Source organism: Gadus chalcogrammus, chromosome 22 (genome assembly GCF_026213295.1).
Source record: "Gadus chalcogrammus isolate NIFS_2021 chromosome 22, NIFS_Gcha_1.0, whole genome shotgun sequence".
In the NCBI taxonomy this organism is placed as follows: domain Eukaryota; kingdom Metazoa; phylum Chordata; class Actinopteri; order Gadiformes; family Gadidae; genus Gadus; species Gadus chalcogrammus.
In genome coordinates, this window is record NC_079433.1 from 14344445 (window position 1) to 14370116 (window position 25672).

The 25672-nt window shown below is 43.3% G+C and overlaps 5 protein-coding genes across 7 annotated transcripts in view; 2 read left to right on the plus strand and 3 right to left on the minus strand.

Annotated features, from left to right (window-relative positions):
• Window positions 1–1669: 1669 nt before the first annotated feature.
• gatad1 (GATA zinc finger domain containing 1) lies at window positions 1670–3869 on the minus strand. Its single transcript, XM_056582957.1, has 5 exons — window positions 3420–3869; window positions 3184–3306; window positions 3038–3097; window positions 2711–2894; window positions 1670–2475 (listed from the first exon to the last, which is right to left on the minus strand). Exons 1-5 carry the CDS (start codon window positions 3597–3599, stop codon window positions 2285–2287), a joined length of 738 nt encoding a protein of 245 aa, XP_056438932.1. The 5' UTR covers window positions 3600–3869; the 3' UTR covers window positions 1670–2284.
• Window positions 3870–4093: 224 nt separating this feature from the next.
• Window positions 4094–5912, plus strand: chrac1 (chromatin accessibility complex subunit 1). Its single transcript, XM_056583313.1, has 3 exons — window positions 4094–4319; window positions 4490–4616; window positions 4894–5912. The coding sequence occupies exons 1-3, from the start codon at window positions 4164–4166 to the stop codon at window positions 4971–4973; spliced, it is 363 nt and encodes a 120-aa protein (XP_056439288.1). The 5' UTR covers window positions 4094–4163; the 3' UTR covers window positions 4974–5912.
• Window positions 4851–8431, minus strand: si:ch211-57n23.1 (uncharacterized). The gene is made up of 3 exons (XM_056583312.1): window positions 8163–8431; window positions 7056–7611; window positions 4851–6553 (listed from the first exon to the last, which is right to left on the minus strand). Exons 2-3 carry the CDS (start codon window positions 7598–7600, stop codon window positions 6412–6414), a joined length of 687 nt encoding a protein of 228 aa, XP_056439287.1. The 5' UTR covers window positions 7601–7611; window positions 8163–8431; the 3' UTR covers window positions 4851–6411.
• Window positions 8432–9256: 825 nt separating this feature from the next.
• On the plus strand, window positions 9257–22838 carry pip4p2 (phosphatidylinositol-4,5-bisphosphate 4-phosphatase 2). 2 transcript variants are annotated; one of them, XM_056583209.1, is made up of 7 exons: window positions 9257–9522; window positions 14162–14286; window positions 15468–15574; window positions 16173–16296; window positions 18277–18329; window positions 20746–20836; window positions 21288–22838. In XM_056583209.1, the coding sequence occupies exons 1-7, from the start codon at window positions 9417–9419 to the stop codon at window positions 21429–21431; spliced, it is 750 nt and encodes a 249-aa protein (XP_056439184.1). In that variant the 5' UTR covers window positions 9257–9416; the 3' UTR covers window positions 21432–22838. The 2 variants fall into 2 exon arrangements, with proteins under 2 accessions (XP_056439184.1, XP_056439183.1); XM_056583208.1 differs by having other exon boundaries at window positions 14138–14286; window positions 21288–22837.
• A 1264-nt stretch (window positions 22839–24102) lies between these two features.
• The window catches only part of necab1 (N-terminal EF-hand calcium binding protein 1), a 26846-nt gene continuing 25276 nt past the window's right edge, over window positions 24103–25672 (minus strand). Inside the window, exons 11-13 of one of the 2 annotated variants that reach the window (XM_056582858.1) lie at window positions 25415–25492; window positions 25016–25107; window positions 24103–24346 (exon numbers count right to left, since the gene is read on the minus strand). In XM_056582858.1, coding sequence (XP_056438833.1) covers window positions 24318–24346; window positions 25016–25107; window positions 25415–25492 — 199 coding nt within the window. In that variant the 3' untranslated portion in view covers window positions 24103–24317. Of the gene's footprint in view, window positions 24347–24845; window positions 25108–25414; window positions 25493–25672 lie in introns of those variants that run through there. The other variant, XM_056582857.1, reaches the window with a different exon arrangement.

Here is a 25672-nt window from a genome sequence, read left to right on the forward strand (position 1 = left end):
CCTCCGTCAGAGGTTTACATTCATCCCAACGCGTCCATTACGGTCAACACAATAGCAAAAATAATTTCAACAGTAATTGAAATTTAGCTGGATTATTTGATGATACCATCTGATGTTGCAATGGGCCATCAATTGTGATGATGAGGTTGTATCATAATCCACAAAACACATGTTCTTTTTGGGATGCAGAGAGCTGAAGGGATGAAGTCCTCCAGTCAACCAAAAAAGCCTCCAGACACGTCCACGATGTAATGCAACACAAGGTATCATAAAATATCTATTAGAAATTCAAGGAAGTATGTAGGAAGATAAGGGCTTACATTGTCACCTTCAAGGTTGATAACTTTGCTGCAGGATGAGTCCATTGTAAAAAAAAAAAAAGCCCTGTATCAATTCCTGATGACGGCTGTAATCCTCCAAACGATTGTTTCCTTGTTGCCATCCAAATCGACCCAGACCTTTCCGAGGTATTATAATTTAATTTATATTAATTTATTAACAGTCAGTCAACACCTTGTTTCATATAGATGGTTTGTCACACAGTTGAGCATCATAAAGTAGGAATAACAATTTGAACATCAAAATATCAAGGCCAGAGCTGTGGAAGAAGACATGAAAGTGGGTGGAAAGAGAAAGGGAATGACATGTACAGAACCACAGGTGACACTCACACCTAGGATGAATTGTTTGACAGGGTTGCACCACTAAACCACCTCATATTAACAAATGTAACTCTACTCACTGTGCTTCCTCTGTTACAGGATCAGGGAAATGTCCTTTCTGTGCTAGAAACCATGGTTCATACAATCCTCATTGGGGAGATCGCTATGAAGTGGTTCTATAGCTTCACATTATTTGCTGCACATGCAATTGGACCTTTCTGTTTTTCTTTGCATTTGTGATTCATTCAATTTATGAGACCAGATGATATTTATCAACTCTTTCTGAGATCATTGCCTGCCTTCCTCTGATTCTGACTGAAGTGGTGATTCCTTGGTTTGTACTAGCAAGGGCTGGAATGTTCTGGACCTTTTAGTAACATTGTCCGTGATCCTCTCACCAATGCTGTTTCTGAACGGCAGGGTGATTTTGGTCATGAGGTAAAGCAAGAAGACACACACATGTAAAGAGTCTCATTATACCTTTAACGTTGCGTGTGTAGGTGTGTGATGTTTGCATGCATTGCCAGAAGGTGCTGCGAGTGTTCCGTAGCATCGTAGATATTCTGGCCCTACCTCAGTTTACCACTATTGTGAAGGTCATCAGACTCCCCTAATGCCCCCCCCACCCAAGTTCCTCTCCCACCGCATCTTGCTGGTACAAAGAAAGAATAAAAAAAATCTGTTAATTGTTTTTAATATATTTTACCTTTGAAGCAGGTCTGTAATCCCAGTGAGATATTTTATGCGGGTGTACACATCGACAGCATTCTGAAAGACAGACTCCGAGCTAATCTGGAGCTCAATGAGGAAGGGATTATGAGGTCTACCTTGGCGAAGCTCAGCAGTGATCTGGCAATGGGACACAGTGGAGATTCTCTTTCAACAATGGTCACCCAAGAGAAGGTTTGGAGAGATTGAATTACCGTACTTTGTCAAATTGTCACATGACTCAACTATGTTGAAAATGATTGACGGTGAATAGAGAAACATCGATATTGGAGAAATTATTTTATTTTGCGTAGTCTGATGATGTCAGGACCACAACGTGAGGCATCAATGTCCTTATGGGGCGAATCATGTTTTGAACGGCTTGTGCAGCTCAGGCTTGTGTATTTGACTCCAAATCTGAAATACCACCGCTGCTCTAAATGGGCCCCAGGCACACACCCAAAAGGAAAAGATGAGTGTTAGAGGAAGAGGGACACAACGATCACTAAAAGGACCATTGAGGCCACCCTTTTCGTGGATGTGATCCTGGACCAGTGTGTGGCCCAGTAAATGTTACAACTCGACAATAACTTACTGGACATGATTTTATTTAAACATTTTTTTTTATATAGAATAGCACCAATAACAGCAATGAACGTATTTACAATGTTTTTACATCAGTTTTTTCATTTTGTTTGTCAAAGTCATAGATCTTTCTGCGATTCCACCAACGCATTGGAAAAAGGTTCAGACGATGATTGAAACCGTAATTCTATGAATTCCTTTCAATTTGATTGAAACATTTTGTGCAATGTTTCGAATTTAGTTTACAATGTTTACTCTGGAAACATAAGTACTATGATACATGAATGTGCACGTGTCTCCATGCATTGAGGGTCATGAAGCGGGCCCCGCTAGCTACTGACTCCAACAGACTCCTTTATGGAAGGAGCTGGATGGGGTCCGAGGTGGGTCCAGATGTAGCCCTTCTCTGGGCGGACGGGGACGGTGGGGAAGGGCGAGCTCCAGGACTTGAAGTATTCGGAGGGGGCGTGGCACACAAACTCCAGGTACTCCATCTTTCTTGGCAGATCCTCTTCTGGGCCTACAGCCAAACAGATCACACAGAGCCCGAGATGAGTTCACACTCACTGTTACGAGTTATTCTTTGTACATGTAACATATCCCTGAGTAAACATGAACATCTAACTCCTGTAGTTGATGTTGACGATACATTGGGGACCCTATCGGCATGAAACTATGTTTAAACTCAATAATACATTGCTTTCTCCTTTATGTATTGGTAAATATCACACAAAAAGGTATAACAATTAGCTTACCAACAATATACGTCCCAGGATCAAACTGGTCTTTTGGACTAGCTTGGGTAGGGATGAGCCACGTCAAGGCGGCGCTCTTTTCACAGTACTGGTCCTGAACAAAACCTCGGATCTGAGCATAGTAGGGCTTGCCATCGTCCTCGTCGATAACCTTGATCACATCTCCTATCTGAAAGTACACTCCCTGAGGGCAGGTACACAGATGTAACTTTAGAATGTTTTCCTATATTAGCATATTAAAGTTGAATGATTTGTGACAGCCATGGTTAAATGTTTACCCATGTATTGAAAACCTTAACTATTGATTACCGAGAAAACATAAAATACCTTGTAAAAAAGTGATTCTGAAGTGATGATGGTAGCTACAGAATCAGGTGCTTTGATTGGCTGAAGAAGAAAACACATCATTTTTTAATAGGCTGTACAACAAAGAGAAAACATATGTCAGAAGCTTGTGCTTAAAATTAACTTACATTTTTCAGTTTGAATATGTGTCTCCTCCCCTTTCCTTTTGTTGACACTTTCTTTTCTGATGCGGGAGCTTTATATTTGGTGCTTCTGAGTCGTGCTGACCTCCTGTGAATTTCCTGCTTTGACTGTCAAGACAACGGAAAGCAAGATGAAGTGCTGCATTTACACACTGTAGAAAGCTCCATGCTTAACAGCCAACGCAGACAGACGTGACAAGACGTATATGGTTTGAACAAACCTGCTTTCCTCCACCATTATTTGGTAGCGTGATGGAGGATATAGATGGTCCAGCTGGTCCTCCGATGGCACTCCTTCCAGTACAGTTGTTGCACAGTATCTCTCCCTGGGTGCCTTTCTTCCACATCGAAGACGAATTCGTCTTGCAGACAGAGCAACATGGTTTCAAACCTAGCGGCATCTTTGTGCTGAGGTCCAGTGTCCAAAAATAAATACAAGGCTTGCCCAATTTAAGCCTCACTACGGAAGACCACCAAAAAATCTGTTGACTTAGTTACAAGTAACCAATATACCCGGGTTAACATTCATGTATGTTAGTCATGTATATCAATACAATAACAAAGCAACGCCCGTGCTGCCTAAATTAGCGTAAAACCATCCACATTTTCTATCCAGGGATGCGTTTGTTCTTCATGTTGGCCAGTGAATCTTCTTCGATGGTCCGAGTCCTTTACGTATTTAGCGCCACCGCTGGTTGAAATAAACAGTGCAATTATGCTATTTTAATATGGTTAGAGGCAATCGTTTTCTAATAATTATACAGAAAATAAAATCAATTAATTTAAGCCAAACATATAGATTATTTGATGTAAAAACGAAAATTGTAATTGCATTCTTCGATTCTAAAGGAAAGGAAGTTTGATATCGGCGTCACCGTTCAAAACATCCCCTACTTCCGTTTCACCGTTTATCCGCGCTCACTCTGGACGCACTGGGTCGGCATTGTAAGCAAACTACTGTATCCATGAAGATGTCTGCAAACACAGCAGACAAAGATAATAATGTCTCCACAAACAAAAACATCTCTCTCCCAATCTCAAGAGTACGGCTGATCATGAAAAGTTCTCCTGACGTCTCTAACATCAACCAGGAGGCGCTCTTTCTCACCACGAAGGCAACAGTAAGATTAAGTTTACTTGACAGTGTTCAGATAGCTTAAATTTCAACATTTGCTGCATTGTTGATAGGCTCGTAACTAACTGAAATTGTTTGGATTCAGAGTGATTTCTTGGAGTATTGTCCATCTCGCCCCCTCTTGTTCGACTTCTGATATGTTTTATCTTATTGAAGGAGCTGTTTGTCCAGTACCTGGCTGTGTCCTCGTTCAACAATGGATCTGGCAAAGGGTCGAAGTCGCTCTCATACAGTGACCTGGCCAGCACTGCAGAGGAGAAGGACACGTTTCACTTCCTCACTGGTGAGAACTATAGCTATAATAGTATTTTGATTAACCATGTTGAAACACAAGTTTATCATCCACAAAATTATTGTTGTACAATGCAATCTTTTTAAATTCACACATTGCCATGGGGTTAAACTCTGACTATGTATATACATTCTGACAACAGGCTATAACCTGTTGCATATATAAAAGGATTCTGAGAAAGTGTAGATTAAAAAAAAAAATCATGCTGGCAATACCGACAACAAAACCCATGATAAAATTGAATTTGTTTGTGTTTTTTTATTGACAGATATCCTACCAAAGAAGATTTTGGCTGGGGATTATCTCAAGACCTTGGAGCAAATCGAAGACGAGGAAGCAGACATCTGACATTTTCTTCAGGGCATTTTGCATCGGATGATGTCATAACGTGTATCTATAGGTCGCCATCCAGTGAGAATGAACGTAGATGAGGGAACTTCTGTTGACGAGGGGGAAACAAGAGCTAATTCGGGTGAATTTTAAATCAAGTCCGAAATTCTCCTGAAGTACTCTTGCAGAAGAATTTCATGCAAGTTTCTATCGATGAATTAAGAAGCTATATATCCTGGAGTGGGAATGACACCCCTTATTTATTTTAAAATAGGCCTCCAAACAACAGTCACAATCACAGTTAGAAATCTTAAGTGTGGTATCTAATCTAATATTGTGTTTGTAAAGATTAAACAACGCAAGCATGCAGTCAATGCAATACCATTGGATGTGAATATATGTGCTAGTTTGCGACAGTATACTTTTTACTTTGATTATTGGGACCAGGTTTGTTTCATACACTAGACTAGAGGATTTTCTCCCCAGAGCGGTCCTTTAAATTTAGTTTTGTTGTTTTATTTGGAATATGTCGATGAGGAAGAGATGTAACCAAAGTTAGCCAAAAATTGTTTTTTTTCATTCCAACTACAAAGCAAGATTTTTGATCTCAATACAGTAATGTGTACACTTCGATTGGCCTATGATATGTTGAGCATAACATTGAGTATGCTTATATGTTGTATATGTTTTGATATAGATAAAAAAAAAAATGTTTTTACATCAAGCATCTTGTCTGCAACTCAATGTTAGGGTTAGAAGACATCAGTTTAATCGTCTTTATTGATCCTTTAAAACATTCTCCGATAATTACATATTTTCAAAGCTTCCCATGTGCAACAGTCATTTACATCATATTCCAAAGAGGCTAATTAAACTTCAGCTATCGGTCAAACCACTTTACTAGTCTAGTTAAACCTTTTTTTTCTTCTGTTTTTTGTGAGAACCTATAAAATGGACAGTCTGCCATAAATGGTCTTTATGGAACATGTCTGTTTAAGCAGGAATCTTTAATGCATCCGCATACCACGTGTTTCAAACTCACAGAGTTCAGAGCTTTCCACAGCGCTTGAACGTTGGAGTGTATGTTTGTATGATGTTCATACATGAAGAGTGGTGTTCTGATTCCTAGAGATAATCTGCACTTTGTTTTTAAAAAACAAAACAAACAAACTGGTGCTATTCCAGCCCACGGAATAACATTTTTGATTCCTCAATATTGTATGGTTCATATGTTCACGGCCTCACTTGTACATGGCTGTGGATAACGTGTATCGGTTCAACTAAATGTAAATGTAATATAATTGCATACTGATAAATCGTTCCGTTCTCACCGCTACGGTGGAGAGATTGAACATGTGCTAAATCCCCTACATTGCCATAATATATAATATGGAATGAGTGCAAATACCTGACAAATGCCTCACACCCGAACCAACACAGAGAAAAGGTTGCGTGTTTACTGCATTAGTATCTTGTTGAGGCGATGCTGCATGTTGAGCAGAGATGTCTCGAGATGGGAGAGTTGGTGTTCCAGGTTTTCTGCAATCTGCTCTCTGCCGTTGATGGAGTCCCCTGCGCTGGCGAGATGCTCCCTCATGCTGAAGAGGGTCAAAGACGGATGTATATTCAAGTTAAGGATGAAGCGTAGGATGAGAAAAAATGCAGAATGAAATGTATGCTCTCAAGGGCAGCAGATTCTGTTACACTTTAGGGCCCAATCCCATTTCTACCCCTTACCCCTTCCCCTCCCCCTTGTTTTGAAGGGGTAAGGGGAGGGGGAAGGGGGAAGGGTTAGAAATGGGATTGGCTTTAGGCAAAATCCCATTTCTACCCCTTCCCCTTTCCCCTTACCCCTTCAAAACAAGGGGGAGGGGTAAGGGGTAGAAATGGGATTGGGCCTAATTGTGTGCTACAAATTAACAGACGTATTTGAGGGGTGGGGGTGGGGGGGTGTATTCTAACTAGTACAGATTAAAAAAATGATGAACTTTTTGTTTTATGTCAAGTGCATCTATACCATTTTTTCGGTCTATTTGATATTGTTCCACTGGTTCCACTTGTGTGGAACCAGATCGAAACCCATGTGACGCTCTCCCTCACCTCAGGTAGACCTTCTGCTCGGTGCCCTCCCTCCTCTTCTCCTGCAGCGACGTCAACACCTGCTGCATGGTGTCCATGGTCACCCCCATGCTCTGGTGGTCTACCACAACGGCCCGCAGATCACCACGCACCCGCTGGGCGTACGTCACGGTCGACACGCCCTCCTCCACCTCCGTCCCGCTGGAGCTGGCCACGGCCTCCAGCGCCGCCTGGTTCTGCAGAACCAACTGCCGGGACCGGGCCAGCTCCTCCGGGCCGGCCGCGTCCTCCCAACAGACCGCCGAGGCCGACGGGAGCCGGAACCGCTGGCTGCAGTTGGCAGGACGGTTAAGGGTCTCGGTGACGAAGGGACTATCGGCGGCAGAGAAGATGTGCAGGAATTCCTCCTGGGGGAGGGGTCGACCCCCACCGGAGCCCAGCTCCCAGTCCCAGAAGAGGTCTGGCGGCTCCCCTGCAGCACTCTCGCCCCCCGCTGGGCTGACGGCGCACAGCAGGAGACAGCAGGAGACACCCAGCCAGGTCCATCTCACCTCCCCTTCGACCATCTCGACTCTTTCTAGGGGGACAGCGGGGGAAAGGTCCCAGGTCATGCATGGTTGGTGAAGCTTGCACTCAATCATTCAGTCCCTCACTCACTCACAAAACTATTTCATGCAGCAAATGGACAGCGCATTGTTGCTTTTGAAAAAAAAAAATCCTACACAAGGAAAGATGAAATAAACACAAAAAGAGATTTGCATTCTAAATATGAACTATTTGTAGTCTTGTACTTTGTTTAAAACGTTTATCTGGTTAAAAACGCAAGCGGCTTTTGTTTGAAAAGGACGTACGTTGGTAGCTTTCAGATGTTGTTGATATGTTATTGAGATGTTTACGAAGTATGTAACGCAGATGTTGCTGATACAAGCTCACGAGTTCTGCCTCAAAGTAGGCCTAACAGAAACACATTTCTATGTGTTCATTCTGTAGCATGTCGTATAGGTTAAAACATTCTGGATCATCGCAATCTGGAAACTAGCTGCGTAAAATTCCCGTGCACTATTTTGAAATACTCAGTAGACATGATATCTAGAAGATGAAGGATTTTTAGATAATGTGGGTTTTTACCTTCACGAGAGATCTGGACGACGCACGCGGGCCAGTCGCTCGCGCTTTAACAGTCGGAAAGAATGAGTCGCTCCGCGTCTGGAGCGCGCGGTCTGAAACCATCTGCTCGAAACAAACACGAAACAAGCTACTTCTTGTGAGTGGAACTTTTCCTCACCCAAACCGAGCATTTTTTTTTTACAAAAATCCAAGAGTTATTGTAGATAGACCGGACAGGTTTAAATGTATTGTTCTGTTAATGGATCTAATGTCATCATTTCTCTTAAAACATTATTCCGAGTCCAGACCCAATTAGCGGAAAACTGAGGAGTTGGAAAGTGGGCGACAGACCTCGGAATTTACGAGCCATTTGGTGTTTGAGGAAACTAACCATGAATTAGGAGGCAGAATGATGATTGTGATGATTCAATGCTTAAACGTGATGTGTAGAAAAAAGGTCCACTCCATAAAATATGTGTACATTCGAAAATTATAAAACTTAGAGGACTTGGCCTACTATTTACATAACTATAGGCCTACATTTCTCATGAGACATAGTTTCATCCAGGTCTGTTTTGCCATTTAAGCTCAGTGGGTGGGGATGTGATCCCGAGCATGCGTGCTTTGCTGTGTTACGTCATTTTAGTAAAGACCGCAATAATGAACTATGAAAGCACCGGGAAAGAACATAGGTTAATACACAAATGGCTAAGTATGGTGCGCCATCTTGTGGAATAAATATAGTATGACGTCGTTTGAAGCGCTACAGTCGATTTCAATAATATTGAGTTTATCTAAATTCTTGGAAATTTAAATAATTTGCAAAGCAGTCCCCTTACGAGATAATTTGACTCATCGCATATTAAATAGTGGATATCCGCAATAGCAAATCATAACATGAATTCCTAATAACAGCCTAATATTCTCATAGCCTGTTATTGGCCTGCTATCTCTGATATAAATGTAACTTTTAAATTCTTCAAACACAATAAGCCTGCCCCCTGTAATGATGTTTAACAGCATGATGTCAATAAATGTGGAGGTTGGAGGGTTGGGAGAAGGTCGGGGTATCCTTCCTGCGTGCCTAAAACACCCCCACTACCCGGTCACAACACAAGGCTCCACCTCCACGACTCCGTCGAACGCGTTGGTTAGCAGCAGCGAGCTCCCCGAATCACTGGCTTCTCCTCCATGCCGAGGAAAGACAGTCACCCACACCACCACCACCATTCGTATTGTTTCTTTTAAATCGGCTCTGAATCCACCGCTGCTGTCATGGCCTCGGACGGCATGGACGAACGATCGCCGCTGCTGTCGGCCCCCAACTCTGAGAACGTCAGCCCGGTGGCCCCCCCGTATCTGCAGGAGCCGAGCCCCCGAGGTAAACACGCGACGGGATCTCTGCTCCCTCCTCTGCATGCTGAATCATTTTTGGGCGTTTCGTCGCGGTGTGCAATGTTTCGAATTGGTGCGTAAATAGAGGCTATGGCAGCTGGCGTCGGTGGAAAATCAATTGGTGGAGGAGAAAGCGAAGAGATTGAGTGGAGCAGGGGGTTAACGTACATGGGCCGACAATAACAGCTCTTCTTTCTCCAGGAATGCTTGCATCACAGCTTCATGTGCTGCGCAGCCTAATGCTCCAAACAAGAACACAAATATGTGTCATTATTGAGGAACTATGTAGGACATTACGCATAACCGTATACAGTGTTTCATTTCATTAGAAACTGTCTGTACTGCATAACATAGGAGGCCATTGTTTCCAATGGTTTCCTAATACATGTGTACATGTAGCCAGATGTTTCAGGATACAAATCAGTGCTTGATAGCCTACACCAGTTATTTTGGTATCAGGCTTCGTTTAATATGTATATATATATATATATATATATATATATATATATTTATATATATATATATATATATATATATATATATATATATATATATATATATAGCTGCATATATATATATTTTTAATCAGTGGTAGCCACTCAGAACTAACAAGGACCACTTGGATTGTTCCATAAGGTCCAGTCACCTCTTGCCCCCTCAAAGCCTTATATCTGATCAGGCTGTGTGATAACGTGCACAGTCATGCAGAGAAATGGATACAAATGGACACAAACTCTTCCTTTGATAATATGTTTTATTAATCTGCTCTGGTCGCGTTAAGTTATTAGCACGCTTCGGTAGAAACGTTTAGACCTTTTTATAAATCAAGCTAGCAGTAGGCCCAGGCTGAACATGGCAAGAGGGTAGCTCCTTTCTTCCACTGGATTTGGTCTGATCGGATAGCAAGAAAACCAAGCACCATCTAGGCTGCGTTTGGTGGTTCTCTGGTCTCAGAAGGCACCATTATGTTATTGGGTTTCGTTTCAGGATAGAGAAAGTGATTCATTATAATGTCATTCCAAAGCTGCCAATATTTATGTTTTTTGCTTTTTTGCTGTGTGTGTCTATTTGCTGTGGTGATGCTTACAGACAAGGTCTATGATGATTAGCATCCATACAAAAATAACATCTTACTCCGGTAGGCTACTTGTGAAGTATACTGGTCAGTTAACCAGGCTGAACAAAATTATGAATAGATTTAACTGAACACTTTTAGTCTCTACGAATCTAGAGGTAAATGGGGCTTATAGGTTAGGAAGTGGAGATTTGAAATATAGTGTTTCTGTCCTTATGCACTCAAATCTGTACATTCCTATTTCCCACTCTGATAATGAATACTTGGACTTTAAATTATCAAAAAATAACAGCCCTTTGATAGTTGCTTCTGGACTTGGCAGATGACTGGATATCTGGATATTTCCTGACCTAGACTCTCCCTCTCTGAACTGTGGACCATGGCTAATTCCTTTTCTTCAGTTAGTTGGAATACAATCCCCTAGCAATGTGTAAGCAGGATTATGGGGAGTCAGCAGACAAAGTGTGTGTGTGTGTGTGTGTGTGTGTGTGTGTGTGTGTGTGTGTGTGTGTGTGTGTGTGTGTGTGTGTGTGTGTGTGTGTGTGTGTGTGTGTGTGTGTGTGTGTGTGTGTGGCCTATACTATTATTAACGTCTTTCATGAAACCAAAACACGTATCATAGGTTCATATAGTGTGTATAAAGATGGGGTTTTCTGTCTGGCAATAATGACGATAAAATAACGATAAAACATTGTCAGTTTAAGGATCATTCTGTGTTCACTCTTCTGTACTTTCAACTATTGTACAATCCATGGCCGATCTAGAGGTTATATTTACAGCCGGGCCCTCCAAGACTGCAGTGTTGTGATATCAGCACTCCTCACAGAGAAGGAAAGCCATTGTACGCACAGATACTTTTCTGGGCGGTACTCTAAAATTCTAGTCACATGTTGCTATGAGCTCTACACTGAATGTAATATTTGTTATGTCAGAACCATACCAAACGTTTTATTGGCAATTATTCACTCAAATGTTCCATTTCATTTCCAGATAGAAATTCTATTGATATATATTTTAATTTATAATCTAGTCCCTGTTTGCGGAGTGAACACTGTATTAAAAACGGCATATTTTGTAAATTGACCTGGGTCCTGAATGCAGTTGGTCGATTAGCCTGTCTGTCAAACATGTCAAACCAGTCAAACCAGTCAGAGAGTGCATTGCCACCAGCAACGCCACGTTGCAGACCAAACAAACAACCCATGAAGACCCAGCTGGGCCAGGCAGCAGTCTGTGTACCAGTACCCTACTCAGGCTTTAAGTGCTCACTGAGAGCTGGAGGAAAGCACGGCAGGAAGGAAAACGGTGGTGGTTGTTTCAGTGGTGTTGATGGTCAGAGGAGAAAATCTTTCTCTTATTACAGCCCCCTCTCCTCCCTTTTTAGTTATTCATTTCCAACTCGTCTCCTTGTACATGACAGGCAGATGAGAGGAACAGCCAACGAGCAACACAGAAGAAAATGACTACATATTGCATTTTTCTCAAAGAAATATCTTTTAGCATTAGATGGTAAGGAACAACTATCATTGCTCACAGCAAATTCTTTCTAATGAATTTAGGAATCTGTGGCGCCCTTGGGCAAGATACCCAACACACACACCTGCTCCGTAATGACATGCATCTAAAACCACTGTAAGGCACTTTGGGTAAAGGCCTCGGCTGAAATAGGCCACACTGGTAGAAACAAGTGAGACACGTCCTGAGTTAGTCACGCTTCGTGGACCGGACCTCAGCCGGCCCCTGGCCGTGGCCCTGTCCTAGCAGGACGGGGTGCTCTCCTCTGGGAGCAGTTCTGCTTCATAATGCACAATAACAATAAATGTTATAAATGTCATAATACTTCTCTGTACTTCATCCTGCCATGAATGTGATATTATTAGACAAACGAACAGAAGCATTGGAAAACATGAGCGATATTGTGATGAAGGTTGTGTTTGAATTATAAGTGCACGGCACTTTTTAGTAATTTGTTTTTTATTATTATTATTATTAGGATTAACTTCATTTTGAATACTTTTGAGGTTTTCACAACATCCCACCATATCATATTATCTCTAGACAAATGGAACCACCAATGAAAAGTAGTTTTACTTTAAGACAGTTTCTTCTAAATGATTAGAAGAAATGAATGTCATCGAAGTCCCGAAATCTACTACTAACTATTCTACATTTTCGCTCCTGTAAATGACCCATCCGTTTTGTGTTAAACAGCCTCCAGGGCTTCTTTACAGTACAACAGTCTGGTCACATGTCGAGCAAAAATGCGGCTAGTCACGGGCTGTCATAGGTTTAGCCTGGCTATGGTGGTCTGCTGAAGACCCCCAGAGGAGATCACATACCATGGTCCCTCATGCAATGTGGTTCAACATGACATACATTCAACATGAAATCTCTTCCCAGGGCTCAATGATCACCAAGATGAGACGCTAGGAAAATTGAACAGTTCATTCAATTGAAAATGCATTTCAATGTAAATTCACCAGTTGTATGAAAGAAATAGTTTTTAATTGTCAGGGGATATGGCTCTCAGTCCCCATTTTGGCCTGTGACCCCTTATTTTAAGTTAGAAAGATTGTCACCAACCCAGCGGTCCATCGTATTGTCTCTAAACAGTGATGTCTCTAAAAGCCTTTGTAACATGGTTTGTCCTTGTAGCATCTAATAGGTCAGCACTTAGCCCCCTCCCCATGAGTTTATCGACCCCAGCTGGTGTCCAGGGGGGGGGGGGGAATGCTGACATGTAGTATGCAAGCATGTTGGCAGTTGCTTGTTTCTTTGACAAACTATATTACTTTATTGCCCTCCCCACTACCCCTGTTTATCCAACGTGGAGCGTATTCCCACGCTGGGATAAATGTTGGTGGAGAAGCCATTTTAGGAACCTCCTAACCCGGTCTTCATCCATCACAGCAGTTGGCCTTATTAGTCTGTTGGGACGTCACGTCATGGTCTTATCTTTTTATGTTTTGTTTTTTTATTTAGACCGACTTATTGGGATACTTCCTTACCTCGTCATTCAAATCTATACATCCTGGGGCCTGATCGCTGACAAAACACGTCTGTTATGTTCTTTGATGAATCTGAATTGGATGATTCCAGCTGTTACCGGCGTTAACTTTACCGTGTGTGTGTGTGTGTGTGTGTGTGTGTGTGTGTGTGTGTGTGTGTGTGTGTGTGTGTGTGTGTGTGTGTGTGTGTGTGTGTGTGTGTGTGTGTGTGTGTGTGTGTGTGTGTGTGTGTGTGTGTGTGTGTTTTAAAGTTTTTTAAAACACACACAGTGATTTCTAAAGCTTTTCTATTTTGACGTAGAATACTGAAAGATTTTAGATTCATTTAGATTTCCGCTGACTCCAGTGGAAATGGGCCCACGTCTAGTGTCTCCTCCTCTTATACACAAACATAAGTAGAACAAGCCTCGTCCCATTCAGCCCTTTGTGAAGATAGCGTGCATGTCTGCATGATATTAACAGCCCTGTGTGTGTGTGTGTGTGTTTGTGTGTGTGTGCTTTACCTCCCCTCTCCTAAGCCGAACTACCTCCTCCTTACACAGCCATCGCCAGCCCGGATGCGGGGGGCATGCCCGTCATCAACTGTCGCGTGTGCCAGTCACTCATCAACCTGGACGGCAAGCTGCACCAGCACGTGGTGAAGTGCACCGTGTGCAACGAGGCCACGGTAGGCAGGGGGGGTCGGGAGAGAACTCTAATTATCAGGGAGGGGGTTTGGGTCAGCCTCTCCTAAGCTTCATAAGCGTCGGGTCGTAATGATGGGTGGATAATGATTTTATCAATCTCTTTGAATTGTGGTGTTTTGTGTGTCCTTTCTGTCGGTCTGTGTCTTTCTTTCTGTCTGTATCTTTACTTTCTGTCTGTATCTTTACTTTCTGTCTGTATCTTTACTTTCTGTCTGTGTCTTTACTTTCCGTCTGTCTTTACTTTCCGTCTGTATCTTTACTTACTGTCTGTCTCTTTCTGTCTGTCTCTTTCTGTCTGTGTCTTTACTGTCTGTCTGTCTCTTTCTGTCTGTGTCTTTCTTTCTTTTCTCTCTTGCTTTCCTTTCTCTCTTGCTTTCGTTAATTCATGCAACCAGTTGCTATAAGAGATACCGCCTCGGTGTTCCCCCTGACGCCATGACCTGTAGGGGTTGAGGCTGTGGCCGGTCTTTATGATGGAGGGCCCCGATGACATGTTAGCGTAGAGAGAGAGACGAATGAAGACCGTGGGGGATTGGCTGTCCTTGTGGGGGCGGAGTGAAGGGCAATTTGTCATCACAAATTCATGGGAGGGGTTTGCCGCTCTCATTAGAGCTGGGCCAGTGCTGACTGATATCCGGCCTCCAACGTCACCCACGTATATAGCCCACTATTATTTGTTACCGGCCCTCAATGCACTGCTCTGTGCTGGGCTCAGACCTTGACCTGGGGTCCTTAGAGAGATTGAGTTGAACGGGCAATTGAGAATTTATTTTGGGTCTCTAGAGTTTGTGTTATTGTATGTCGGGTAATTGTTGGCATTAGTTTAATAACTAAAATACATATTATAGCCGTATGATCTCCACCTAAATGTCCCATAGTATTGCAAAATAAAAAGGTCTCTTTACGCTCCATGGGGTCTTGAGGACAAGCATGCGAATTGCAGCATTTTGAATTACACAATGCAGTCCAGGTAAAGTGTGCTTTGAGCCTCTGACTTGCAAAGATATATATCGGTGTTCCAGCACTTTCTCTGAATGAGTCACCGTTATGTGTCGGGGGGCTTATTCAGCAGCACTTAGATTGTATTTCACAACCTTTTCTTCATTTGTGTCGCACTAAGAAACGTTTCCCGATGTCCCCTTTATGTGTTGATTTACTGCAGCCCATCAAAAACCCTCCAACAGGGAAGAAGTATGTGCGGTGTCCCTGCAACTGCCTGCTCATCTGCAAAGACACGTCCCGCAGGATAGGCTGTCCCCGACCCAACTGGTAGGGGGGAAGGAGCCGCCCAGCGCAGCATGCCTCTGGTCTAGGCTCACATTACATGATGGGACTGAGTCTACGGCCCACTGATGAAATGCATTTGCAGAATTATGAATTTTACAAAAACTGGGTGTCGGTGACGTGATTCCTGCCATGCATTTAAACCCCAACCGGTGCACGTGGGTGACAAGTTTCCGATCACCAGAGAGGGTATAGTGGAGCCAGCGTTACAGACGCACTATTCGACTCAATTGTGGGTAGCCATTTTCTTTTTGGTGTCAACAAAGAGAATGAAACTGATTTATTGGAAATTGACACAATAAATCATACATTTATTTATCTTTAACTCATATTGCACTTCCATTTCCTTCTGGAGTCCGTCCAATATTAATTTGATTGCTTTGATTATTCTCGCTCTAATTTGTTGCTCGGATTCATAAAGTTGCTAAATGCTGAAAAAACGGCAGAGACCAGAGTGGGTCTCTGCTGAATCGTGTCCATTCTCGGGTTGTGGTTCATCGTTGTTTTTCAGGGGGTGGAACAGCACATTAGCATCACTTAGTTGGCATGACAACGCTGTGCTATGCTGTGCCCCATCCCACAGCAGACGCATCATCAACCTCAGCCCGGTGATGGTGATCCCCGAGGAGCAGCCGGCCCAGCCCGCCCTGCCCGCCCAGCCAGAGGGGCTCCGGGTGGTCTGTGGGCACTGTGGCAACACCTTCCTGGTATGAACACATGAACACAACCCACAACACCTTCCTGGTATGAACACATGAACACAACCCACAACACCTTCCTGTTAGGAACACAAGACACAACACCTTCCTGGTATGAACACATGAACACAAGACACAACACCTCCCTGTTAGGAACACAAGACACAACACCTTCCTGGTATGAACACATGAACACAACCCACAACACCTTCCTGGTATGAACACATTAACACAACCCACAGCACCTTCCTGGTATGAACACATGAACACAACCCACAACACCTTCCTGTTAGGAACACAAGACACAACACCTTCCTGGTATGAACACATGAACACAAGACACAACACCTTCCTGGTAGGAACACAAGACACAACACCTTCCTGGTATGAACACATGAACACAAGACACAACACCTTCCTGGTAGGAACACAAGACACAACACCTTCCTGGTATGAACACATGAACACAAGACACAACACCTTCCTGGTAGGAACACAAGACACAACACCTTCCTGGTATGAACACAAGGCATAACCCACAACACCTTCCTACCATGAACACATGAACACACGACATAGCCCACAACACCTTCCTAGTATGAACACATGAACACCAGCCATAACACACAACACCTTCCTAGTATGAACACATGAACACCAACCATAACACACAACACCTTCCTAGTATGAACACATGAACACCAGCCATAACACACAACACCTTCCTAGTATGAACACATGAACACCAGCCATAACACACAACACCTTCCTAGTATGAACACATGAACACCAGCCATAACACCTTCTTAGTTAACTCACAAATTTGCTTAGATTTAATGAAAGGCATTAAATTCCCACTGACTAGACTAAACAGGCCAATAATAAGAAAAAAACATCATTCTATTCTGTGCTTATCCCCTGTTTTTAGACCAATACTTCTCCTCCCACTGTGGCTGCCCTGACGTACATTCAGTCTCTCTAGACGAGACGTGTCTATTCATTTTAAACGTGTTTCATCCCACACACTGTCCCGCGTTGTGGCCCCTGTAGGGCAGTGAGGACGCCAGGTCTTCCCAGCCTCTGGCCCCCCTCCCCACTGACGGCTCCCCCCCAGCCCAGCAACAGGTTGAGACGGCTGGTCGCGTCCCGGGGGACCCCCCCCCCCCCCCCAACCCCCCCTAACACCCCTTAACCATAGACTAGTGGTGCCTCAATCCACCTGCGCACCTCTCCTGTCCTTACTTACACTGTTGCAAACGGGCTACTCTTCCGCCTACGTCTTGTTTCAAAGAGCGTTTGTTTGTTTCAAAGACCTCGCAGTGTGGCTGAGAGATCTGTAGAAACGTTCAAGAAACCTTGGTGAATGCGGTTCGCCAGTTCCATTGATGCATTTTAACGGGGTACAAAATCGATCGTTGAATTTGGCAGTAAGATGTTGTTTCATGTAAACCCTACAAAATTCCAACTGTGAAAAGCCACATGTTGCACCGATGTAACAAGGACATGTTGATTTATATTTAGTGCTATGTTATTAACACCACAATTCTAACATCAGAAGTCCCGGTAGTGCACTGTGAACGCTAACCGTAGCAAGCGTAGTGGCGTGGACTGTTGTTTGTGTGCTCCTGCTACGCACCAGTCGGCTAACACCTTTGACACTATGCATTGACGCTCCCATAACATTCAACTATCATCTCATCGCATTAATGCTTTACTCAATGCCTACCATTGGCCCAGGTTTAAACCTTCTGATTTCAAAGAAGGGATGTCCCACAATGACTGGTGTTTACATGAGGGGTTGACGAGGACCCCTACAGACCTCCTTCCACCGGAGCATTAAGGGAGATAATCATGGAACTCTGCCTGAAATTCAGGACTCATGCCGCGTGATTATCGGCATGAGAATCAGCTCGATTAATTTCTGGTGAGTTCCTTGTTTAACTTGGCGCATTCTGTCTTTGTTTGCTTGTTTGTTTGTTGTCCTTACAGTGGATGGAGCTCCGGTTTAATACGCTAGCCAAGTGCCCACACTGCAAAAAAATGTGAGTACATCAACGCTGCTGTAGTACAGACAGTGTAACCTGGTATCTGTCATCATAAACTGTGTACACGCGGAACAGCGGTCTTTCTGGACCACCTCAAAATGACCTACTTCATTCAAAACAAAGTATCTTTCCGTTGTCAGATTATGCCTGATTTAAGGCTGCAGCTATCATTCTGTCTGATGAAATGACATTCACATAACACAAATATGTAGTAAAGAACGCCCTAAGTAGTGTAGGATTGTAGGCCTAATTCGACCAAGTTTGCTACGAAAGTATAAGCCAGCTGCTAATGTTTCTAAACCTCATCACTGTGCATTGTGTGTGTGTGTGTCGGGTGTTTGTGTGTTCGTTCCACACAGCCCTCTGGCTTCCAGAGGGTTGTGTGGAGGCTAATCCAGACGTGTGATGGGCATTAGTGATCCAGGGCTAACTGTGGCCTCACCACGCGACTGGGCCAGTTATGAGAGAGCCCTGGAAAAAGTGTGGGAGGAGAGGAATAAATGAGACGCAGTGAGGCAGTGCCATCCGATGGGCTGTCACATGGTCATGAGATCTAGCAGGGATTTAGCTCAAGACCCCCCCCCCCCCCCCCCCCCCCCCGCGCCTCTTCATTCCCTCTCACCGAGCATGAGAAGATGTACTGAGACAGAATGTGTCTCTTTACATCTTCTGATTCCTCTTTGTTCTGATTAAATCAGAGGCGGCCTCCCCAGTCAATCTGGGACCTGCGTGCTTGTCTGTGGATTCATGTCAACAGACGTTCTACATCTCTGTTATGTTGAACACCTCATCAATTCGATTTATTCATGAGTCATGATGTATTCACCCCTTGAGATTGCATGTCACACTGCTATCTGACCTCTTTCTTCTCCAGAGTGACATGACGCATTTCATAATGATAATAAGATAATAATATGTTAATATTACTACTATTCGTCCTCATGAGTCAAGCTGGATCTGAAATAAAGAGAGAGGCTTATCATTTGACCAGCAGTAAGATGTGGGAGCATGTATAACCCGCAGAGATAGAAGGCACGGCTCAGTAGGGATGTGGCTGCAAGGAATAGAAGTGGAGGGTGTGCAGAAACAAGGGGATGTTACCCCCCCCCCCCCCCCCCCCCCACCATTGAGCCAGAGAAATACCAGTGATTCCTGAAGTCTGAGCCTGGTCACATGAGAGCCCTGCAGGGGTGCTTGGGCAGGAAGAGAGCGCCATATTGTTTCTTTATTAATAATATATAATCCTGAATAACATTCCTTGCAACTCTCCTGCAGTTGGATGTCGTTTCCGGAAGGGTGTGGGTGTGGGGAGAGAGAGAGAGAGAGAACTGGAGTTGGTGTTAAATGGGATATGTAAACGTGTTGGGGCCCCTGTGACGAGGTGATCATGTGACTGATCCCTGGGCGCTTTCATCTGTGAACTGAGAAGGGGAAAATAAGAGCGGTGGTGGTTGTGACGTCCTTACACCACACAACTCAATCTGGATGAGCTCCAGGAGCTAAACTCCCTTCATATCGTGTTAAAGGGATTGATCGCCTGTCTGAATAAAGCATTCAGGGCTACATGTCGTTATTTAGTGATATTTGAAATGCTGCTCGTCTTGTTTGAGTCTAAAAGGCATCCATATAAGAATCAATGGAAATCTGCCTTTCCATCTGCCGTTGACATAATCTAATGGATTAATAGAGTGACTGATTGATATTGTAGAGAGGATTGGTGAGACAAAGGTGATCTATGACCTTTTAGTTGGTTAGTTTGGGCAGAACAGTGTGTTGGCCTGGCTGTTTAGACCACCCACCTGTTCTTTGACGAATGAACTGAATAAGTTAACGGGACGTGTTGTCTATGGATCCCTTTGCGGAAGGTGCTGCCCCATGGGACCAACTCTTAAGCACTCCACTGATGCATTATTATGCCACCATACAGTCTCTTGGTGGAAGGACCGCTGTGTGGAGACGGGGAGAACGTGACCGAGTCTCCAATGGGTTTGATCCCGGGACCTCCTGACCGGGTGGCAGCCGTGCCTACCACCGTGCCCCCCTCAAACATTCCTGAATAAATCCCACGCTAAATCAGTGGCTTAATGTACAGTATTGGATTGGGAAAGCCACCTGGTCTAGACACAATAGCCGAATCATTATCATGTCATTTATTCACCAAAGTCAAAGTAGCTCATTCTTAAATTCCTGGCAGCGGAGGAGATGAGAGTACTAGGATTGACATTCCAGAGACAATCACTGAAGAGATGGGAATTGTAGTTTTGACTATCAGAACCTCAGTGTTTTCCAAACCTCTTTGCCAGTGTCGTGTTTCTCAGTATGTCTTCATCTGTGTTACTTTAAATAAGACATGCGAATATTGCCATATTGCTAATACGCCTTTGAACCTTTTCCTCCCCCCCTCTGTGCGCAGATCGTCGGTTGGCAGTGCACTCCCTAGGAGGCGCTGTTGTGCGTACATCACAGTAGGAATGATCTGCATCTTCGTCGGAGTGGGGCTCACAGTGAGTGCTTTTATATTCCCCCTTTCCTTTTAGAAATATGTTTCATCATCGAAAGAGATAACGACTGAATTATTAAAACATGACCCTTTATGTGCATTTGGAAATTAGGATGAATGTATAATTTATTGATTTCACTGCTGAATCGCCTGCAGTTTAAATTTGGCCCATTTTCAAATTAGGCATTGAAATATATAATTCTTTCTTTCCTGCAATCATATGATCTTACTAATCTCTTCGTAATTTTCACAATAAGATATTGGGAGCTTTTTCCCCTGTGTTAATGGTCTGCCCCTGCCTAGTTGGTTTACATGCTACCTTGTTTTTTGTGAAAGTTTTAAAAGTAGTCCGCACGAGGAACCTCGGTTTTGGATTGGGGAAGTGACTACTTCACAATGTCACTCACTAAGGCTACATTTAAATACTATTTTCGTGAATGTGTGTGTTTCAACAGGTGGGCACCAGAGACTTTGCCAGTCGCTATAATGCGGTGTACGTTTCCTGGGCGGTGGCTTACCTGATCGGTCTCATCTGTCTGGTACGGGCATGCTATTGGGGTGCCATCAAAGTCAGCTATCCAGAGAACAGCTTTGCCTAGAATGGTGCCACACGAAACCCCTGGCTTGGCACAGCCCTGCATGAATGGAATATTACGCCACTTTTCATTATTTTTGTGCTTCTTTTTGTTTCAGATATGAATGGGAGTGTGTGTTACACCGAGCAGAACGTGTGTCGTTCTGAAGTGTGTGGGTGTCTGTCTATTATAGGGTGCATGTTGTACATTGTGTTTTTATTGAATTTGCTGAAGAACGTTTATGTTGGTCAGTCTCCTCCTACTAGTTTCCATTGTTGATGAAACTTGCATATATCTTCCATGGTGCAGGGGCAATGAGCCGAATGTGAACACATAGGCCTATGAGATGAGTCAGAAAGTGGGATTTAAATCTCTTTTTGTCTATCCTTGTCACTCGACATTGTAAATGGATCCCTTGCTGAGCCCCGATATTTAGTTTTCAATCCAGTTGGACTTGATGTCTCTCTCTCTCTCTCTCTCTCTCCCTCTGTCTCTGAACTTTCATATTTTGATAAGCACTCCTCCGTCTTCACTTGGTGATACCCATTCAACATGTAGTCTTTCATTCGCAGACCAAAACGAGACGATGAACTCCTAAGAAATATGTGCCCATTGCACTGCAATTCATATGCAATAGTACGTGTTGTTTTGCTGCTAGCTAAAATCGTGGCTTTCGGAAGCTGCATGTTCATATAGTGTATTTTAACCATCTACTTCAGCCTTTAAAGGCTGACGACACATTATAAGTCTTTGATTTTAACTCTCGATGTGAGCAACTTTTAAACAAATTGTACTTAAAAATACCTGTGCGTGCCAATGTTGCTGCCCAGTATTAGACAATGAGTGTTTGTGCGTGTGTGTGTGTGTGTGTGTGTTATGGCTTGTTTGCCATGCCAGTTGAGAATTTATACTTCATTTTTAGTTTTTCACTTAATTTAAGTTGCTTGGAGGTGATCATTTTTTTAATCGTTGATTTTAAATACGTGGTCAATCCCATCTGCAGTATGAATCCGTTCGCTTGTTTTTTGTTTTGTTTTACGAGGTTGCTAAAGCCTTGAGATTTGATTGTGTTTTTAGCTTTTAGCTCCTTCTACCTGTGATTTTAGAATGTAAGCCTTCTCCCTCCTTGAGCTGGTTGCCAACTGAGTCATGTCCTAGCTAGCATCGCTATAGGCTAACAACATTGTGTCTTTTCAACAACGGACACAGTCCAAACTTCTAACCATGTTCTGAATGTGATGATGATGATGGTGATGATGCTGTATCAGAAAGTATTACTAATAAAGAAAATAATACTTTGAACCAGGTTCAAATTCAATAGATAGAAAACGGTAGCGTGAGTGGAATGAAAAAGATGGCTCTCTGGTCTTTTTAAAAAGGATAATTTATCAATAAAATGGAGGAAAAACGATTCCAATGTCTGTTTGTTTTATTTTGTTTGTAGAATAGTAAGTCATATTTTGGGACCCCCCCCACCCCACAAAATATTAATTATTAAAAATGTACCCTTGCACTTGAAATTAACTGTTAAGTAACCTTATATCTGTCAAATATAGCATGTACATTTAAGCCTATCTTATATTTATTCTCTTGAAAATGAAAGCCTAACTTCTTCCTTGATAACAAGATGTGTCCTTGACAAGTTAGAAAGTCAGAAGAGGTAATGGAGTCGCAGGGAAGTTCATGTTTCTCTGCCTGCCTCGGATCCATGGGAGCTATATTAGACCTGGAGGGGAAACATATTCTTAACTAGCTATTAAGAAACACTGTTCCCTGGAGTTGCATTGGATCATTGACATCGATCATTGACATTCAATCTTTGCGTTTTATCATTTTAATGAAGAGGATGGGATGAGGTAATTGCCCAGGGAATGAGGTTTTAATTGATGGATGTATTTTGACTGAGGATGATTCACTTTAATAGCGGAAATAGAAATTCAATAGCAATATAGCGTCGCATAGTAATGAAATGTTGGCCTACTTTATGTATTGAATTCAATATCAAGAGGAGCTTGGATGTGGAAACCTAATATTCATTGAATTGTCATTGAGTTGGCCTATCCCTGATTCATACAGTTGATGTAATTTGTGATATTTTTATAAGGAGGATGAGAATTACGGTTGAAACTGTTTGAGTAGGCCAATGAATTTCTGACATTGTAGATCTAGTTATATCCACATGGTGTCGCCCTTTGTATGTGTTTGATTGAAAGAAGCTATTTCCAAAATAAGAAATAATGAAGAAAAGTACATAGCAAGTCACAGATCAAATACAAACAATAGATTATCTTTATTAATGACAGTGGTAAGACAGGAGCTTTACAACAGAATGAAGACTAACTTGATGTCTCCAGGACTGCTACGATTGACTATCATACTATTCCCTCTCCCTCTCTATCCAACACACTCTCACCCACACACATATGCAATCTCTCTCTCTATACAACAATACGCCATACTATTGGACACTCAATGATTGTAATTTTCAGACAAACTATTCAGGACGCTGAACGTCAAAGCCAAGGTGTCGATGCTGCTAACGTGACTGCAAACACAGTGAAGATGTCAGGTCCTACAGACTCCGACCTGCTTTGAAGAAGTCATTGCTTCAGAATCTTAACTTCCTCTAGGCTGTAATCATAGACTGTAAAGGTTGCACTCTATGATTGTTATAATAGACGATCGCACAGAGGCTCTAAGAAGTAAAAATTGGCTACTAATACTATTCACCAAGACCACACAAAGTGTTTGTGTGTGTGTGCGTGTGTGTTTGTGTGCATTGTCAGCGTTGGCTGCTGTAGTGTTAGGGAGGGGTGAGTTTCCTGATGCCGATGGTACAACAGTAGATCGTGTGGTTTCATCTCGATCCAAAATGGCGCCTGACCAGGTGCTGTGGTACTGGTTCCACATTCAGTTGTTGTTGATGACCCACCAGGAGGCTGTGGAGGCGGGAAACCAACAAAAGGCGGGAATGGAAGTGGAGGAACAAGAAACCACGGAGGCTTAACAATGCAGCCAATCAGATTGAGACATTGAGCAACTGCCCTCTGCCTCAGTCAATGCCCCTCATTGTGTGTGTGTGTGTGTGTGTGTGTGTGTGTGTGTGTGTGTGTGTGTGTGTGTGTGTGTGTGTGTGTGTGTGTTGTGGTTGTGTGTGTGATGTCCAAATGCATTGCTCAGGATCAATAATGCCGTTGTAGGTGGTTACATAGAAATGATTGCAACAGTAATTCTAGAGAAAGTGAGGAAAGGTCAATTTATTGATTGTTCTCTAAATAAAAAGACCCAAATCTATTCTACAAAGGGTATCAAAAGGGGGCTACAGTACTTGGTTTCAGAGTAAGGGCAGACTATTAGTTTGGAATAAGAAGGGTTTGGGAAGGGTTGAGCAGCGTAAAAGGGGCGCTGTTTAGAGGTTTTATTGGGGAGAGTGTTCGCCATAGAGTGCAATGACAAGGGTGATCTCGCCCCACGGCAATGCATTGGACTCCCAATGTCCGCTGCCCAACCTGTGTCCCAGTCCATGATGACCCCTTACCTGTTACCTGCTGCTTACTGAAATGTATAGTCATTCAGTGTAGTGACGCTGACAGATGGTGGTGACCTACCAGGAACCAACATGGTGGTCATCATCTCAGGGGTCTCCAGGAAGTCCACGTTCCCCCGCTGGAAGCTCTTGCTGTAGTTTGTCTGCAGGTGACTGGGCGGACGAAGAGGACAGAGAGAGAGAGAGGGGATCACTTCCACTTCCCTGTGCACAGTGAAGGTCCACAGCCGATTACACAGACCAGCAACTGCCTGTAGTTTGTCTGCAGGTCAAACGGACGGAGAAAATCAATTCCACTTTCAGCCCCTATTCATGAGTCTCTTACAACAGGTCTGCTGCAGACAGAGTATGCAGTAGACCTGATCACACTACCCCCCCCCCTTCCCCACCCCCCGAACCCCAGAATGATGAGTGAATAATGTGAACGGTACACCGGGTGCTGCGATGCCGCCATACTTACTTCTTCCACACGTTGTTGTGTTCCCAGAACTCGTAGAGGATGAAGCGTGATTCATTCGCCAGCCGCTGAACTGCGATGCTGCCAAAAGCAAAGTTAAGCACTCACTAATTATCCCTGAATGCTACTCGCTTTGCACAAATTATGTCTGTTAACTAAAATTAACTCGCCGGGGTTGTCTCCTTGTTGTTTTGAACGGCAATTTCGAGTGTGATTCAAACGTTAGAGGGACATTTAACATCGGGGGCAACTTGGACTTAT

Bases quoted from the DNA above. Each gene is read 5' to 3' on its own strand.
- gatad1 (XM_056582957.1), bottom strand. From the start codon at position 3,599: ATGCCGCTAGGTTTGAAACCATGTTGCTCTGTCTGCAAGACGAATTCG. The intron at 3,098-3,183 runs GTAAGTTAATTT...TTTCTTCTTCAG, and splicing joins ACATATTCAAACTGAAAAAT to CCAATCAAAGCACCTGATTC. The intron at 2,476-2,710 runs GTAAGCTAATTG...GTTTGGCTGTAG, and splicing joins TCCTGGGACGTATATTGTTG to GCCCAGAAGAGGATCTGCCA.
- si:ch211-57n23.1 (XM_056583312.1), bottom strand. From the start codon at position 7,600: ATGGTCGAAGGGGAGGTGAGATGGACCTGGCTGGGTGTCTCCTGCTGT. The intron at 6,554-7,055 runs GTGAGGGAGAGC...GACCCTCTTCAG, and splicing joins GAGCAGAAGGTCTACCTGAG to CATGAGGGAGCATCTCGCCA.
- pip4p2 (XM_056583208.1), top strand. From the start codon at position 9,417: ATGGCCTCGGACGGCATGGACGAACGATCGCCGCTGCTGTCGGCCCCC. The intron at 9,523-14,137 runs GTAAACACGCGA...CCCTCTCCTAAG, and splicing joins GCAGGAGCCGAGCCCCCGAG to CCGAACTACCTCCTCCTTAC. The intron at 18,330-20,745 runs GTGAGTACATCA...CTCTGTGCGCAG, and splicing joins TGCCCACACTGCAAAAAAAT to ATCGTCGGTTGGCAGTGCAC.
- chrac1 (XM_056583313.1), top strand. From the start codon at position 4,164: ATGAAGATGTCTGCAAACACAGCAGACAAAGATAATAATGTCTCCACA. The intron at 4,320-4,489 runs GTAAGATTAAGT...ATCTTATTGAAG, and splicing joins TTCTCACCACGAAGGCAACA to GAGCTGTTTGTCCAGTACCT. The intron at 4,617-4,893 runs GTGAGAACTATA...TTTTATTGACAG, and splicing joins CACGTTTCACTTCCTCACTG to ATATCCTACCAAAGAAGATT.